We start from the raw sequence: 18711 nt of genomic DNA, 5'->3' as shown, positions 1-18711 counted from the left end.
GCTGTTTGTAAATAATTTCAGTGAGAAACCTAAAATTGTGAAAAATTTATGTTTTTTTTTTTGTTTTTTTAAATTTGATCACATTCGGCGGTGAAATGGTGGCATGAAATATACCTAAATGGGCCTAGATCAATACTTGGGGTTGTCTACTACACTACACTAAAGCTAAAATTAACTCTACAAGCTCCCTAATTAACCCCTTCACTGCTGGGCATAATACACGTGTTGTGCGCAGCGGCATTTAGGTGCCTTCTAATTACAAGAAAGCAACTCCAAAGCCATATATGTCTGCTATTTATGAATAAAGGGGATCCCAGAGAAGCATTTACAACCATTTATGCCATAATTGCACAAGTTGTTTGTAAATAATTTCAGTGAGAAACCTAAAGTTTGTGAAAAAGTGAACGATTTTTTTTTTTATTTGATCGCATTTGGCGGTGAAATGCATGAAATATACCAAAAAGGGTCTAGATCAATACTTTGGGATGTCTTCTAAAAAAATATATATACATGTCAAGGGATATTCAGGGATTCCTGATAGATATCAGTGTTCCAATGTAACTAGCGCTAATTTAGAAAAAAAGTGGTTTGGAAATAGCAAAGTGCTACTTGTATTTATGGCCCTATAACTTGCAAAAAAAGCAAAGATTATGTAAACATTGGGTATTTCTAAACTCTGGACAATATTTAGAAACTATTTAGTATGGGTGTTTTTTGGTGGTTGTAGATGTGCAATAGATTTTGCGGGTCAAAGTTAGAAAAAGTGTGTATTTTTCCATTTTTACCCCTCATATTTTACATATTTTTTATTGTAAAATTATAAGATACTATTCCTAAAGCCCGTGTAAACGGCCATTTTTTGCAGTACAGTGGTCCCACCCCTTGCTCTCTTTCTCCCCTCTCTTTTGCTCTCTCTTTCTGCCCTCTCTTTTGCTCTCTCTTTTTGCCCTCTCTTTTGCTCACTCTCTTCCCCCACTCTTTTGATCGCTGACTCTCCTCCCCTCTATTTTGCTCTCTCCCCCCTCTATTTTGCTCTCTCCCCCCTCTTTTTTGCTCTCTCTCCCCCCTTTATTTTGCTGTCTCTCTCTCCCCTTCTTTTGCTGTCTCTCTTCCCCCACTCTTTTGATCTCTCTCTCTCCCCCTCCTCTATTTTGCTCTCTCTCTTCCCCCACTCTTTTGATCTCTCTCTCTCTCCCCCTCCTCTATTTTGCTCTCTCTCTCCCCCTCCTCTATTTTGCTCTCTCTCCCCCCCTTTATTTTGCTGTCTCTCCCCCTCTCTTTTGCTGTCTCTCTCCCCCCCTCTCGTTTGCTGTCTCCCCCTCTCTTTTGCTCACTCCCCCCCTCTCTTTTGCGCTCTCTCCCCCCTCTCTTTTAGCAAGAGTACTAGATGGCAGCAGTTTTATAACAATGTTATACACTAGCAAGAGTACTAGATGGCAGCAGTTTTATAATAATGTTATACATTAGCAAGAGCACTAGATGGCAGCAGTTTTATAATGTTATACATTAGCAGGAGCACTAGAGGGCAGCAGTTTTATAACAATTTTATACATTAGCAAGAGTACTAGATGGCAGCAGTTTTATAATAATGTTATACATTAGCAAGAGTACTAGATGGCAGTAGTTTTATAATAATGTTATACATTAGCAAGAGCACTAGATGGCAGCAGTTTTATAACAATGTTATACATTAGCAAGAGCACTAGATGGCAGCAGTTTTATAATAATGTTATACATTAGCAAGAGCACTAGATGGCAGCAGTTTTATAACAATGTTATACATTAGCAAGAGCATTAGATGGCAGCAGTTTTATAATAATGTTATACATTAGCAAGAGTACTAGATGGCAGTAGTTTTATAATAATGTTATACATTAGCAAGAGCACTAGATGGCAGCAGTTTTATAACAATGTTATACATTAGCAAGAGCACTAGATGGCAGCAGTTTTATAATAATGTTATACATTAGCAGGAGCACTAGATGGCACCAGTTTTATAACAATGTTATACATTAGCAGGAGCACTAGATGGCACCAGTTTATAACAATGTTATACATTAGCAGGAGCACTAGATGGCAGCAGTTTATAACAATGTTATACATTAGCAGGAGCACTAGATGGCAGCACTATTTCAACAAAGAATAACATAAGAATGAAGCAAATTTGATAATAGAAGTAAATTGGAAGATTCATTAAAATGGTATGCACTGTCTGAATCTTGAAAGAAAAAAATGTTGAGTTTCATGTCCCTTTAATTTGTATCATACTACTGACTCTCTAAGGTGTGGTGTTTAAATACTGTTGGACAGAGCACTCACAGCATATGTGCATATGCAACTAAAAAATAATAACATTTAATAGAAGCGTTTTTGCTTATAGAAGTCTATTGCAATAATGCTTCAACTGAGTTTTAATTTTGCACCCAAGCACATTTTTATTTTGGCTTATTTAACCGTTTAGAGTACATGGGGATAAACAATTCTTACTTAAAAGAAGGGAAATAAAGACAGTAAAATATTTAAATATGGACCACACAAGAGGCCCAAATAGAAATTACAATGTACATTTTAGGCTTATAAATTACTTTTTTGTTTTGTTGTTTTAGTATATTTTTCCTCAGAATTCTGCTCTGAGACAAAGTAAAGGTATTAGAAAGCAGACAGTATGTATTCTATCAGCACAGCATCTGTTTTATAAAACAACCTTTATTTAACCCCTTTAAAGACCAGCGACGTACCTTGTATGATGTTAGGGGTTTAAAGCAGCTGGAAGTGATCCTGATCCCTTCCAGCCACTTTCCGGTTATTGCAGTGATGCTTCGATATCGAGGCATCCTGTAAGAACCCTTCTTACCCCTCCGGTGCAGAGAGAGCCACTCTGTGGCCCTCTCTGCACCGGACATCGATGGTGGGTGGGCGGCCATCGATGGCTTCTTGTCGGTAGAGGTGGGTGGGTGGGATTGTGGGCGAGGTAGCTGGGGAGGGAGCGGGTGGGAACCATTACACTATGGAACAATTTCTGTAAATTAAGTGGGAGAGAGGGGGAAATACATTTTAAAAAATTCACAATATAAGTGATCTGGGAGGGGGTGGGGGTTTAGTCTGGGGGGGGAGCTACACTACAGAAAAGTATAAAAAAATATATATTTTTGTAAACTGGGCACTGGCAGACAGTTGCCAGTACCCAAGATGGCTCCCAAAAATGTAGAGGGGGAGGGTTAGAGAGCTGTTGGGGGATCAGGGAGGTTTGGGGCTAAGGGGGATCCTACACAGCAGCATATGTAAATATGCTTTAAAAAATAAAAAAATAAAAAGATACCTTTTATTTTAGTACTGGCAGACTTTCTGCCAGTACTTAAGATGGTGAGGACAATTGTGGGGTGGGGGGGGAAGAGAGCTGTTTGGGAGGGATCAGGGGGTGGGATGTGTCAGATGGGAGGCTGATCTCTACACTAAAGCTAAAATTAACCCTACAAGCTCCCTAATTAACCCCTTCACTGCTAGACATAATACACGTGTGATGCGCAGCAGCATTCAGCGGCCTTCTGATTACCAAAAAGCAACGCTAAATACATAAATGTCTGCTATTTCTGAACAAAGGGGATCCCAGAGAAGCATTTACAACCATTTGTGCCATAATTGCACAAGCTGTTTGTAAATAATTTCAGTGAGAAACCTAAAATTGTGAAAAATTTATGTTTTTTTTTTGTTTTTTTAAATTTGATCACATTCGGCGGTGAAATGGTGGCATGAAATATACCTAAATGGGCCTAGATCAATACTTGGGGTTGTCTACTACACTACACTAAAGCTAAAATTAACTCTACAAGCTCCCTAATTAACCCCTTCACTGCTGGGCATAATACACGTGTTGTGCGCAGCGGCATTTAGGTGCCTTCTAATTACAAGAAAGCAACTCCAAAGCCATATATGTCTGCTATTTATGAATAAAGGGGATCCCAGAGAAGCATTTACAACCATTTATGCCATAATTGCACAAGTTGTTTGTAAATAATTTCAGTGAGAAACCTAAAGTTTGTGAAAAAGTGAACGATTTTTTTTTTTTATTTGATCGCATTTGGCGGTGAAATGCATGAAATATACCAAAAAGGGTCTAGATCAATACTTTGGGATGTCTTCTAAAAAAATATATATACATGTCAAGGGATATTCAGGGATTCCTGATAGATATCAGTGTTCCAATGTAACTAGCGCTAATTTAGAAAAAAAGTGGTTTGGAAATAGCAAAGTGCTACTTGTATTTATGGCCCTATAACTTGCAAAAAAAGCAAAGATTATGTAAACATTGGGTATTTCTAAACTCTGGACAATATTTAGAAACTATTTAGTATGGGTGTTTTTTGGTGGTTGTAGATGTGCAATAGATTTTGCGGGTCAAAGTTAGAAAAAGTGTGTATTTTTCCATTTTTACCCCTCATATTTTACATATTTTTTATTGTAAAATTATAAGATACTATTCCTAAAGCCCGTGTAAACGGCCATTTTTTGCAGTACAGTGGTCCCACCCCTTGCTCTCTTTCTCCCCTCTCTTTTGCTCTCTCTTTCTGCCCTCTCTTTTGCTCTCTCTTTTTGCCCTCTCTTTTGCTCACTCTCTTCCCCCACTCTTTTGATCGCTGACTCTCCTCCCCTCTATTTTGCTCTCTCCCCCCTCTATTTTTCTCTCTCCCCCCTCTTTTTTGCTCTCTCCTCCCCCCTCTCTTTTGCTGTCTCTCTCTCCCCTTCTTTTGCTGTCTCTCTTCCCCCCACTCTTTTGATCTCTCTCTCTCCCCCTCCTCTATTTTGCTCTCTCTCTTCCCCCACTCTTTTGATCTCTCTCTCTCTCCCCCTCCTCTATTTTGCTCTCTCTCTCCCCCTCCTCTATTTTGCTCTCTCTCCCCCCCCTCTATTTTGCTCTCTCTCCCCCTCTCTTTTGCTGTCTCTCTCCCCCCTCTCGTTTGCTGTCTCCCCCTCTCTTTTGCTCACTCCCCCCCTCTCTTTTGCGCTCTCTCCCCCCTCTCTTTTAGCAAGAGTACTAGATGGCAGCAGTTTTATAACAATGTTATACACTAGCAAGAGTACTAGATGGCAGCAGTTTTATAATAATGTTATACATTAGCAAGAGCACTAGATGGCAGCAGTTTTATAATGTTATACATTAGCAGGAGCACTAGAGGGCAGCAGTTTTATAACAATTTTATACATTAGCAAGAGTACTAGATGGCAGCAGTTTTATAATAATGTTATACATTAGCAAGAGTACTAGATGGCAGTAGTTTTATAATAATGTTATACATTAGCAAGAGCACTAGATGGCAGCAGTTTTATAACAATGTTATACATTAGCAAGAGCACTAGATGGCAGCAGTTTTATAATAATGTTATACATTAGCAAGAGCACTAGATGGCAGCAGTTTTATAACAATGTTATACATTAGCAAGAGCATTAGATGGCAGCAGTTTTATAATAATGTTATACATTAGCAAGAGCACTAGATGGCAGCAGTTTTATAATAATGTTATACATTAGCAAGAGGACTAGATGGCAGCAGTTTTATAATAATGTTATACATTAGCAAGAGTACTAGATGGCAGCAGTTTATAACAATGTTATACATTAGCAAGAACACTAGATGGCAGCAGTTTATAACAATGTTATACATTAGCAAGAGCACTAGATGGCAGCAGTTTTATAACAATATTGTACATTAGCAAGAGCACTAGATGGCAGCAGTTTTATAACAATATTATACATTAGCATGAGCACTATATGGCAGCAGTTTTATAACAATATTGTACATTAGCAGGAGCACTAGATGGCAGCAATTTTATAATAATGTGATAGATTAGCAAGAGCACTAGATGGCAGCAGTTTTATAATAATATTATACATTAGCAAGAGCACTAGATGGCAGCAGTTTTATAATAATGTTATACATTTACAAGAGCAGTAGATGGAGCAGTTTTATAACAATGTTATACATTAGCAGGAGCACTATATAGCAGCAGTTTATAACAATGTTATACATTAGCAGGAGCAATAGATGGCAGTAGTTTATAACAATGTTATACATTAGCAGGAGCAATAGATGGCAGCAGTTTATAACAATATTATACATTAGCAAGAGCACTAGATGGAAGCAGTTTTATAACAATGTTATACATTAGCAGGAGCACTACATAGCCGCAGTTTATAACAATGTTATACATTAGCAGGAGCAAAAGATGGCAGCAGTTTATAACAGTTATACATTAGCAGGAGCACTATATAGCAGCAGTTTATAACAATGTTATACATTAGCAGGAGAAATAGATGGCAGCAGTTTATAACAATGTTATACATTAGCAGGAGCAATAGATTGCAGCAGTTTATAACAATTTTATACATTAGCAGGAGCACTATATAGCAGCAGTTTATAACAATGTTATACATTAGCAGTAGCAATAGATTGCAGCAGTTTATAACAATGTTATACATTAGCAGGAGCAATAGATGGCAGTAGTTTATACCAATGTTATACATTAGCAGGAACAATAGATGGCAGCAGTTTATAACAATGTTATACATGAGCAAGAGCACTATATAGAAGCAGTTTATAAAACAATGTTTTACATTAGCAGGAGCACTATATAGCATCAGTTGATAACAATGTTATACATTAGCAGGAGCAATAGATGGCAGCAGTTGATAACAATGTTATACATTAGCAGGAGCACTATATAGAAGCAGTTTATAAAACAATGTTATACATTAGCAGGAGCACTATATAGCATCAGTTGATAACAATGTTATACATTAGCAGGAGCAATAGATGGCAGCAGTTGATAACAATGTTATACATTAGCAGGAGCACTAGATGGCACCAGTTTTATAATAATGTTATACATTTACAAGAGCACTAGATGGCACCAGTTTTATAACAATGTTATACATTAGCAGGAGCACTAGATGGCACCAGTTTTATAACAATGTTATACATTAGCAGGAGCACTAGATGGCACCAGTTTATAACAATGTTATACATTAGCAGGAGCACTAGATGGCAGCAGTTTATAACAATGTTATACATTAGCAGGAGCACTAGATGGCAGCACTATTTCAACAAAGAATAACATAAGAATGAAGCAAATTTGATAATAGAAGTAAATTGGAAGATTCATTAAAATGGTATGCACTGTCTGAATCTTGAAAGAAAAAAATGTTGAGTTTCATGTCCCTTTAATTTGTATCATACTACTGACTCTCTAAGGTGTGGTGTTTAAATACTGTTGGACAGAGCACTCACAGCATATGTGCATATGCAACTAAAAAATAATAACATTTAATAGAAGCGTTTTTGCTTATAGAAGTCTATTGCAATAATGCTTCAACTGAGTTTTAATTTTGCACCCAAGCACATTTTTATTTTGGCTTATTTAACCGTTTAGAGTACATGGGGATAAACAATTCTTACTTAAAAGAAGGGAAATAAAGACAGTAAAATATTTAAATATGGACCACACAAGAGGCCCAAATAGAAATTACAATGTACATTTTAGGCTTATAAATTACTTTTTTGTTTTGTTGTTTTAGTATATTTTTCCTCAGAATTCTGCTCTGAGACAAAGTAAAGGTATTAGAAAGCAGACAGTATGTATTCTATCAGCACAGCATCTGTTTTATAAAACAACCTTTATTTAACCCCTTTAAAGACCAGCGACGTACCTTGTATGATGTTAGGGGTTTAAAGCAGCTGGAAGTGATCCTGATCCCTTCCAGCCACTTTCCGGTTATTGCAGTGATGCTTCGATATCGAGGCATCCTGTAAGAACCCTTCTTACCCCTCCGGTGCAGAGAGAGCCACTCTGTGGCCCTCTCTGCACCGGACATCGATGGTGGGTGGGGCGGCCATCGATGGCTTCTTGTCGGTAGAGGTGGGTGGGTGGGATTGTGGGCGAGGTAGCTGGGGGAGGGAGCGGGTGGGAACCATTACACTATGGAACAATTTCTGTAAATTAAGTGGGAGAGAGGGGGAAATACATTTTAAAAAATTCACAATATAAGTGATCTGGGAGGGGGTGGGGGTTTAGTCTGGGGGGGAGCTACACTACAGAAAAGTATAAAAAAATATATATTTTTGTAAACTGGGCACTGGCAGACAGTTGCCAGTACCCAAGATGGCTCCCAAAAATGTAGAGGGGGAGGGTTAGAGAGCTGTTGGGGGATCAGGGAGGTTTGGGGCTAAGGGGGATCCTACACAGCAGCATATGTAAATATGCTTTAAAAATAAAAAAATAAAAAGATACCTTTTATTTTAGTACTGGCAGACTTTCTGCCAGTACTTAAGATGGTGAGGACAATTGTGGGGTGGGGGGGGGAAGAGAGCTGTTTGGGAGGGATCAGGGGGTGGGATGTGTCAGATGGGAGGCTGATCTCTACACTAAAGCTAAAATTAACCCTACAAGCTCCCTAATTAACCCCTTCACTGCTAGACATAATACACGTGTGATGCGCAGCAGCATTCAGCGGCCTTCTGATTACCAAAAAGCAACGCTAAATACATAAATGTCTGCTATTTCTGAACAAAGGGGATCCCAGAGAAGCATTTACAACCATTTGTGCCATAATTGCACAAGCTGTTTGTAAATAATTTCAGTGAGAAACCTAAAATTGTGAAAAATTTATGTTTTTTTTTTTGTTTTTTTAAATTTGATCACATTCGGCGGTGAAATGGTGGCATGAAATATACCTAAATGGGCCTAGATCAGTGACGTGCAGTGACGTCAGAGGCTGATGAGGCAGTGGCTAGGATACGCCTTCATTCTTTAGATATCCTTTGTTGAAGAAATAGCAATGCACATGGGTGAGCCAATCACATGAGGTATCTATGTGCAGCCACCAATCAGCAGCTACTGAGCATATTTAGATATGATTTTCAACAAAGGACATCAAAAGAATGAAGAATTAGATATTAGATGTAAATTGGAAAGTTATTTAAATTTGCATATGGGTTTCATATGGGTTTCATGTCCCTTTAAATGGTGTCTTGGAAAACTGGTCAACTTAGTAAACATCTGATTTTAGTCTAAAGGATTGTAACAGAAACACTTGCCAGATAACAAAATGCTTGCTCTGATTATGAGATCTAGAAATCCATGCCCATTAAAATATGTTTAAAACATACTTTTTACTTTAATGCTGCAAATTATGCTTATAGATTCCTTCATTACATAAGGGATGAGAGTCAGAGGGGGAGAAAGAGAGACAGAGAGAGAAAGAGACCATGGGGGAGAACAACACATAAGGAGAGAGATGGATAGATAGAGAGAGACACACACACACACGCAAGGGGGGGGGGGGGACCACTGCATTTTAAAGTAATAAAACAGCAGAGCTACAGAGAGTTCAGAAAATTAGTCTATAATTTAGTGTGAAGTACAGAGGCAAGCTGCTAAGTTAGTGGGTGTAAAGTTTGAGTAAACAAAATACAAAAACGACCCTGCTGTAAAAGAGTAAAAAAAAACACTAAACCACATTCATTAAATGATCATTTTCACTAACAGAATCCCTTTCAGTAAAATCTTACTTTAATAAGATGTGGGTGAAACACTGCTCTCTGTGCCTCTCTCCTGCTCTGTAAGGATTCAGGAAGTGACAGTGGCACATTCCACTGCACTTAGGAGGGGAAGAACAGAACTCTCTTTTTCACTTTAGCAAAGCTAGCAGGTTCACAGGACAGCAACAAAATATATGAAAGTTGTTTTTTTCCGTTTTTGTTTTGTTTTATATGATTTAACATCCAGCCCCAACCCTATGTTCCACTTACTAATGCCTCTCGCTGGATTGGTTCAGCCCAAATAGGACTGCCTCAAATAAGCAGTTAATGAGCCATGCAATGATCTTAACCACTTGCATCCAGTAGATGGCGCAGCATGTTGTGTAATGGTGGGCAGACCTGCTTGTGCCTCTCCATTGCACAACATATAGCTGTGAGAAAAAAAAAATGCTGGGGGAAAAAAAATTACAATTTTTTTTTTAAAGCCAATAAAAAAATATATATTTTTGCCCATATGAGAGGTGAAGCACTGCCTCACCTGCCTCTAGTGACTGCACATCACTGGCCTAGATCAATACTTGGGGTTGTCTACTACACTACACTAAAGCTAAAATTAACTCTACAAGCTCCCTAATTAACCCCTTCACTGCTGGGCATAATACACGTGTTGTGCGCAGCGGCATTTAGGTGCCTTCTAATTACAAGAAAGCAACTCCAAAGCCATATATGTCTGCTATTTATGAATAAAGGGGGATCCCAGAGAAGCATTTACAACCATTTATGCCATAATTGCACAAGTTGTTTGTAAATAATTTCAGTGAGAAACCTAAAGTTTGTGAAAAAGTGAACGATTTTTTTTTTTATTTAATCGCATTTGGCGGTGAAATGCATGAAATATACCAAAAAGGGTCTAGATCAATACTTTGGGATGTCTTCTAAAAAAATATATATACATGTCAAGGGATATTCAGGGATTCCTGATAGATATCAGTGTTCCAATGTAACTAGCGCTAATTTAGAAAAAAAGTGGTTTGGAAATAGCAAAGTGCTACTTGTATTTATGGCCCTATAACTTGCAAAAAAAGCAAAGATTATGTAAACATTGGGTATTTCTAAACTCTGGACAAAATTTAGAAACTATTTAGTATGGGTGTTTTTTGGTGGTTGTAGATGTGCAATAGATTTTGCGGGTCAAAGTTAGAAAAAGTGTGTATTTTTCCATTTTTACCCCTCATATTTTACATATTTTTTATTGTAAAATTATAAGATACTATTCCTAAAGCCCGTGTAAACGGCCATTTTTTGCAGTACAGTGGTCCCACCCCTTGCTCTCTTTCTCCCCTCTCTTTTGCTCTCTCTTTCTGCCCTCTCTTTTGCTCTCTCTTTTTGCCCTCTCTTTTGCTCACTCTCTTCCCCCACTCTTTTGATCGCTGACTCTCCTCCCCTCTATTTTGCTCTCTCCCCCCTCTATTTTGCTCTCTCCCCCCTCTTTTTTGCTCTCTCTCCCCCCTTTATTTTGCTGTCTCTCTCTCCCCTTCTTTTGCTGTCTCTCTTCCCCCACTCTTTTGATCTCTCTCTCTCCCCCTCCTCTATTTTGCTCTCTCTCTTCCCCCACTCTTTTGATCTCTCTCTCTCTCCCCCTCCTCTATTTTGCTCTCTCTCTCCCCCTCCTCTATTTTGCTCTCTCTCCCCCCCTTTATTTTGCTGTCTCTCCCCCTCTCTTTTGCTGTCTCTCTCCCCCCTCTCGTTTGCTGTCTCCCCCTCTCTTTTGCTCACTCCCCCCCTCTCTTTTGCGCTCTCTCCCCCCTCTCTTTTGCGCTCTCTCCCCCCTCTCTTTTGCGCTCTCTCCCCCCCTCTCTTTTGCACTCTCTCCCCCCTCTCTTTTGCTCTCTCCCCCCCTCTCTTTTGCGCTCTCTCCCCCCTCTCTTTTGCGCTCTCTCCCCCCTCTCTTTTGCGCTCTCTCCCCCCTCTCTTTTGCGCTCTCTCCCCCCTCTCTTTTGTGCTCTCTCCCCCTCTCTTTTGTGCTCTCTCCCCCCTTTCCTTTGTGCTCTCTCCCCCCTCTCTTTTGTGCTCTCTCCCCCCTCTCTTTTGTGCTCTCTCCCCCCTCTCTTTTGTGCTCTCTCCCCCCTCTCTTTTGTGCTTTCTCCCCCCTCTCTTTTGTGCTCTCTCCCCCCTCTCTTTGTGCTCTCTCCCCCCTCTCTTTTGTGCTCTCTCCCCCTTCTCTTTTGTGCTCTCTCCCCCTTCTCTTTTGCGCTCTCGCTCCCCCTCTTTTGTGCACTCTCCCCCTCTCTTTTGCTGTCTCTCTGCCTCTCTTTATCCCCCCTCTTTAGAGCTCTCTGTCTCGGCAACTAGCCCCGCCCGTGTCATGCTCGGCCCTGCCCACATCATGCACGGGCACCACCCATGTCACGCCCACATCGCACCCGCCCGGACACACCCACTACACCACACGCTGACTCTATGTCAGTTGGAAGGCCAGGTGTGTTTGTCCTCGCGAGCAGTCTCTACTGCGCATGACAGCTTCGGACAAACACACTTGGCCTTTTATTATATAGGATGATGAAAATAATGGTATCTTTAGAAAGTCCATTTAATGGCAAGAAAAACAGTATATAATGTGTGGGTACAGTAAATGAGTAAGAGGAAAATTACAGCTAAACACAAACACCGCAGAAATGTAAAAATAGCCCTGGTCCTTAAAGGGACAGTCAAGTCCAAAAAAACCTTTCATGTTTCAAATAGGGCACGTAATTTTAAACAACTTTCCAATTTACTTTTATCACCAATTTTGCTTTGTTTTCTTGGTATTCTTAGTTGAAAGCTAAACCTAGAAAGGCTCATATGATTTATAAGCCTTTGAAGGCCGCCTCTTATCACATGCTTTTTTTATTTGCTGTTCACAGCAGGGGAGAGCTAATTCACGTGAGCCATGTAGATATCATTGTGATCACGCCCGTGGCTTGTGGCAGACAATGCACTAATTGGCTAAAATGAAAGTCAATAGATAATAAATAAAACGTCATGTGATCAGGGGGCTGTTAGAAGAAGCTTAGATACAGGGTAATCACACATTTGCTCTCTCTTTCTCCCCTCTTTTGCTCACTCTTCCCCCACTATTTTGATCGCTCACTCTCTCCCCCCTCTATTTTGCTCTCTCTCCCCCCTTTATTTTGCTGTCTCTCTCTCCCCTTCTTTTGCTGTCTCTCTCCCCCTCTTTTGCTGTCTCCCCCCCCCCTCTTTTGCTGTCTCTCTCTCCCCTCTCTTTTGCGTGCTCTCTCTCCCCCTCTCTTTTGCGCTCTCTCCCCCTCTCTTTTGCGCTCTCTCCCCCTCTCTTTTGCGCTCTCTCCCCCTCTCTTTTGCGCTATCTCCCCCTCTCTTTTGCGCTCTCTCCCCCTCTCTTGCTCTCTCCCACCTCTCTTTTGCGCTCTCTCCCACCTCTCTTTTGCGCTCTCTCCCACCTCTCTTTTGCGCTCTCTCCCACCTCTCTTTTGCGCTCTCTCCCACCTCTCTTTTGCGCTCTCTCCCACCTCTCTTTTGCGCGCTCTCTCCCCCCTCTCTTTTGCGCGCTCTCCCCCTCTCTTTTGCGCGCTCTCTCCCCCCTTTCTTTTGCGCGCTCTCTCCCCCCTTTCTTTTGCGCGCTCTCTCTCCCCCCTTTCTTTTGTGCGCTCTCTCCCCCCTTTCTTTTGCGCGCTCTCTCCCCCCTTTCTTTTGCGCGCTCTCTCCCCCCTTTCTTTTGCGCGCTCTCTCCCCCTTTCTTTTGCGCGCTCTCTCCCACCTTTCTTTTGCGCGCTCTCTCCCCCCCTTTCTTTTGCGCGCTCTCTCCCCCCCTTTCTTTTGCGCGCTCGCTCCCCCTCTCTTTTGTGCTCTCGCTCCCCCCTCTCTTTTGCGCTCTCGCTCCCCCCTCTCTTTTGCGCTCTCGCTCCCCCCTCTCTTTTGCGCTCTTGCTCCCCCTCTTTTGTGCACTCTCTGCCTCTCTTTATCCCCCCTCTTTAGAGCTCTGTCTCGGCAGTTGGCCCCGGCATCTGGCTCCGCCCGTGTCATGCTCGGCCCTGCCCACATCATGCACAGGCACCACCCATGCCACGCCCACATCGCACACACTTGGCCTTTTATTATATAGGATGATAAAAATAATGGTATCTTTAGAAAGTCCATTTAATGGCAAGAAAAACAGTATATAATGTGTGGGTACAGTAAATGAGTAAGAGGAAAATTACAGCTAAACACAAACACCACAGAAATGTAAAAATAGCCCTGGTCCTTAAAGGGACAGTCAAGTCCAAAAAAAACTTTCATGTTTCAAATAGGGCACGTAATTTTAAACAACTTTCCAATTTACTTTTATCACCAATTTTGCTTTGTTTTCTTGGTATTCTTAGTTGAAAGCTAAACCTAGAAAGGCTCATTTATATATAAGCCATTGAAGGCCGCCTCTTATCACATGCTTTTTTATTTGCTGTTCACAGCAGGTGAGAGCTAGTTTACGTGAGCCATATAGATAATATTGTGATCACGCCCGTGGCTTGTGGCAGACAATGCACTAATTGGCTAAAATGAAAGTCAATAGATAATAAATAAAACGTCATGTGATCAGGAGGCTGTCAGCAGAAGCTTAGATACAGGGTAATCACAGAGGTAAAAAGTGTATTATTATAACTGTGTTGGTTATGCAAAACTGGGGAATGGGTAATAAAGGGATTATCTATATTTTCAAACAACAAAAATTCTGGGGTTGACTGTCCCTTTAAGGGAAGGAAATTGAAAAATGACCTTGTCCTTAAGGGGTTAAAATTAAAAAAACTAAATATGGAAAAACTGTACTTAGAATATTAAGTTTCAATACAAACTGTACTATGTTATATGCTATTTGTTTTGTAGGTGAAGAAATCATCCTGCACTTTATTTGAGACATTTCAAGGTAAGTCACTATAGGAGACTCACTGAATGTAGAATGTCTGAGGTATGTGATCATAACCCACAGCTTGTGACATCAGACGTGTGACATCATATGAAAGCTGTGTGTGTCAGTGACCTGTGCTATCCCTAGTGATGAAACAGCTGCTTATCTAATGCTAGTTATGAGAAATGTTACAGAACTCATCTTTTGTATGTTGGTGCATTTCATTTGTAACTGCTCAGTATAGCTTCAGATCAGGGAATTAGACTGTAAATAAACACGCCCTTTACTATCAAATGTCAGACCAATAAGGCAGATGCTACTACATTTTAAGTTACTATTTTACTATAAACTTAGAGCTTTTGGATAAACCGGGTTAGAATGGATGGAAGGGATTTAGGGTTATGATAAAGTTAACTGTTTAGACACCAGATAAAGTGGTAAATACCCTAAATGTATTCAATATTGTTAAAACAGTTTAATAAAAAGGAGAGACAAAGAAAAAAGAAAATGTTTTTGTCTTTTGTTTTGTTTTTTACTATCAACAGGATTAATTAAGCTAAAATGTTTTTACCGCAATTTTCTCTCCTACATCCCATCTGCACTGATATAATAAACCTCATCTCTCAATATTATATGTCTCATTTTGATCAATACACAATTTTAGTTGTCCTTTTTCATTTTAGGACCCAATCATCAGAAATTATCTAGCTTGGAGAGAAATAGTGCTCACTGGAAAAATGCAGAACCTCAAGTCTCAGTTTGAAGCAAATACAAATTAATCTGAACTATTTTCGCTACAATTTATCTTGTATTTGCCTCTAGATAAATAAGTGCATTCTGAATTTTGAGTACATTTCACCTGCATGCAGCATGCAAGATAAATCAGTGAGACCTGCAGGTTCAAAATGCTTTAAACATATCAAGATAATTGTGAGAGAGATTCACATACAACCAGGGAACTTCTTTCCCTCTCACTTTCTGAAACTGTTAGACTTATTACACATCGAAGAAATAGAAAGTGCAATGTAATATCTAATAGATACACAGAAATATATAAATTATGATTCTAATTAGATCCTAATTTTCAGTTACAGAGAAACTTTCAAAGTGAACTAAGAATTTATAAATTCCCAGTCCTAAATGCACTACTGTATACAGAATCTAAATGCATTAAAATACCAAAAAGAAAGTGAAAGCTTAAAAGTAAATAACTTAAAGGACAAAATCTAATGTGTAAAGTAAAATAAAATACACTGCACAAATATTAAATGCAGCAGAACTCATGTTATGCAGTGCTATATTGCACGGGGCTCGTCTATCATCTACATACAGAAATGCAGGGAACTCTTCTCAGATTAATATATCAAAATCTGCTTTTCTAGAATCCTGTGAGAGATCTTGCAGTGCTGAAAAATCATTGTAGATCATTTCATCTGAGTTAAGAGCTTGGTAAAAGGATTAGGTGTTTGACTTCAGTGCAGATTTTTACTTTCATAGGTAAACTGGCTATAGGACTTAGAGGGCTGGATAAAGTTATGTAATGTATAGGTAAATGTTATATCTGCAGAGAATTGTTTGAGAACAAATGTGAGGTCTGATTAGATACTTTATTTCATTAAATAAAATTAATAGTATATTGAGCTAGAATAGAGTTGTTCCCAATCTAAAGAACTGTCCCCTCTTAGACAATTCTAAAAATGATGCAACGTAAAATAAACATATATAGGTATGTACAGCATAGTGTACTTTCAAGGGGGGTGGTAAACACTTACTACCCCGAGCTCACCATAGCAATTAGCGCTTAAAAAGTTAACCAGAGGTCAGATATCTGATTTTTTTTTTTAAATGTGCCCAAAAACGGCCTCCAAAAAATGTCCTCCTTTTATAAAATAAAAAAATTTGGCATCTTTTTAAAAAAAAAAAAATATATAACTGCACTTTGGCTAAATTTGGCGGCTAAAGTTTTCGGGTGTGGGGTGTTAGAAAAAAATGGCACTGAAAAGTGCCTTTACATTGCAGTCTATGGGAACTGTGTGTTCTATGTAAATAAATATGTATAAGCTTATATATATATATATATATATATATATATATATATATATATATATATATATATATATATATTAATGTGTTAATATGTGTATATACAGAGCTATGAATAAGGCTATGGCTGAAATGCGTAAGCTTGTCAGGCATTTTTTCAAACCCACCCATGTTGATTGTTTGTGCTTTTTATTTTTGGACCAATAAAGCAATGAAACTTTTTAATCTATAATTTATCATGGATTCAGGGTTTTTTCCTTTGGACTTACTACTATAAACATATTAACACATACATTTATATGTATATAAGCATATACCTATATATTTAAAATTGCTGCCATCGCTGCGCTACTTACCCCCTTCGCTGCGCTAGGTTCTCATGCCGTGTCTGACGGCATCAGAACGAGACTTCCATTGGAGCCTATTGAAGCACACTCTCATGAGCACAATACTTCTGTGCAATGCGAATGTGAGGTCACATTCACACTGTACATAACTTGTAATAACAGTGCATATTTGCGTACGCTGGTAGTACAAAGTAGAGTGCAAATATCGCTTTAGCGAAATCAATATTTTGCACTCCACTTAAAATATGGCCCATTGTCTGCTAATAATAATATTTATTTTCTGTAATGCAAGTGGCTTCCCTAACCTATGCATGTGCTACATGTGCTGAGCTACTGTCTTTAAGGGCCAGGGAAATAATTATTTTTGTATGACACATAGGGTCCAGGGGTCTGTAGCCCGTCGGACTGGATAGTTCTACTTGCTCTCAGGAGCTGTCCCCTGTATTTAAGGCCTGTGTTCAGTCTGCAGTGGTAGAACTGATATCTGTTATGCCTTCTAAGAGCAGATGCTTACATAAGAAGAGGAGTGCTGAACAAGGAAATGATCAATAGCTTAATAGCTTGTTCTATGGATACTTAAAAACCCCAGGAGCAGCCTCTCTTTGCCCAGCATGTGCTTTTCACAGAGAATAACTTTCCAGCAGTATATCACTCTGGTTGTAACTAAACCGTACAGCCCAGCCCCAAAATACCAGGAAATCCCTCTCTGAACAAGAGACATGGCAAACCCCAGAAGTACATTTCAGCCTAGTGGGGGGCTCGTCAGTGATATCCAGCCATATCCCTCACGCTTCTCTCTTTTTGTGTAATAACAGAGGCTTGTCTGTGTCAGATGTAGCTTTCCATCAGGGATCTATTTGCCCAGTGTCCACTGTGTTGGGAGACAAATCTAGCTCCACTCTTACTATAAAGGACACTATTAATGCTTATGAGTCCCCTGATGTTTCTACAGGGGAAGATGTATAATTTCATTTCAGAATGGAGCATATGCATGTTTTGCTTTTTTAAAGAATCCCCATCAACAATTTCCAAATCCCAAAAAACCTCAAACCTTATTAGGGCTACTCTTAAAAATAGACCTAAACTATTATCATTAAAATAATTAAAGAAGTTCTCAAGAGACAAAAGTTCTTTGGTCCAGATGATGAAAACATCATCAATATATAGCTTATAGTTATTTAAACTGTCTCTATAGGTTTGTTCGGACCAAACTGATTAATTTTCCCAATATGCTAGAATGAGGTTTACAAAGCAAGTTCCCATCGCTGTACCTCAGATCTGTTGGTATAGTTTCTTGTCAAAACGAAAATAATTATTAGATCAAATAAATCTCATGTAGTCTGACAAGAAATATATAATTTGTTAGGAAAATCCCAGATTTCAAGTATATTTTTCACTCTTCTGATTCCTTCTTTTTTATTAATTACTGTTAAAAGAGCTTATAACTGCTTTTACAAGGAACCCGTTTTATATCATTTCATATTTTCTAAGGCCTAGATTTGGAGTTTGGCGGTAGATGGGCTGTTAACGCTACGCGGGCTTTTTTCTGGCCACACCATAAAATTAACTCTGGTATCGAGAGTCCAAAAAAATACTGCGTTAGGCTCCAAAAAAGGAGCGTAGAGCATTTTTACCGCAAATGCAACTCTCGATACCAGAGTTGCTTACGGACGTGCACGATTCTCCCATAGGAAACAATGGGGCTGTTTGAGCTGAAAAAAAACCTAACACCTGAAAAAAACAGCGTTCAGCTCCTAACGCAGCCCCATTGTTTCCTATGGGGAAACACTTCCTACGTCTGCACCTAACACTCTAACATGTACCCCGAGTCTAAACACCCCTACCCTTACACTTATTAACCCCTAATCTGCCGCCCCCGCTATCGCTG

At 39.5% G+C, this 18711-nt stretch overlaps 1 protein-coding gene across 1 annotated transcript in view; it reads left to right on the top strand.

The window, feature by feature from the left end:
* LOC128646843 (sushi domain-containing protein 1) overlaps positions 1-18711 on the top strand; it is a 377381-nt gene that overhangs the window by 353755 nt on the left and 4915 nt on the right. The window contains exon 9 of the mRNA XM_053699643.1: positions 14412-14451. Coding sequence (XP_053555618.1) covers positions 14412-14451 — 40 coding nt within the window. The remainder of the gene's footprint in view (positions 1-14411; positions 14452-18711) is intronic.

Source organism: Bombina bombina, chromosome 2, assembly GCF_027579735.1.
Source record: "Bombina bombina isolate aBomBom1 chromosome 2, aBomBom1.pri, whole genome shotgun sequence".
Classification (NCBI taxonomy): domain Eukaryota; kingdom Metazoa; phylum Chordata; class Amphibia; order Anura; family Bombinatoridae; genus Bombina; species Bombina bombina.
The sequence above is the reverse complement of the archived record's forward strand: the minus strand, read 5'-3'. Positions and strand labels throughout refer to the sequence as shown.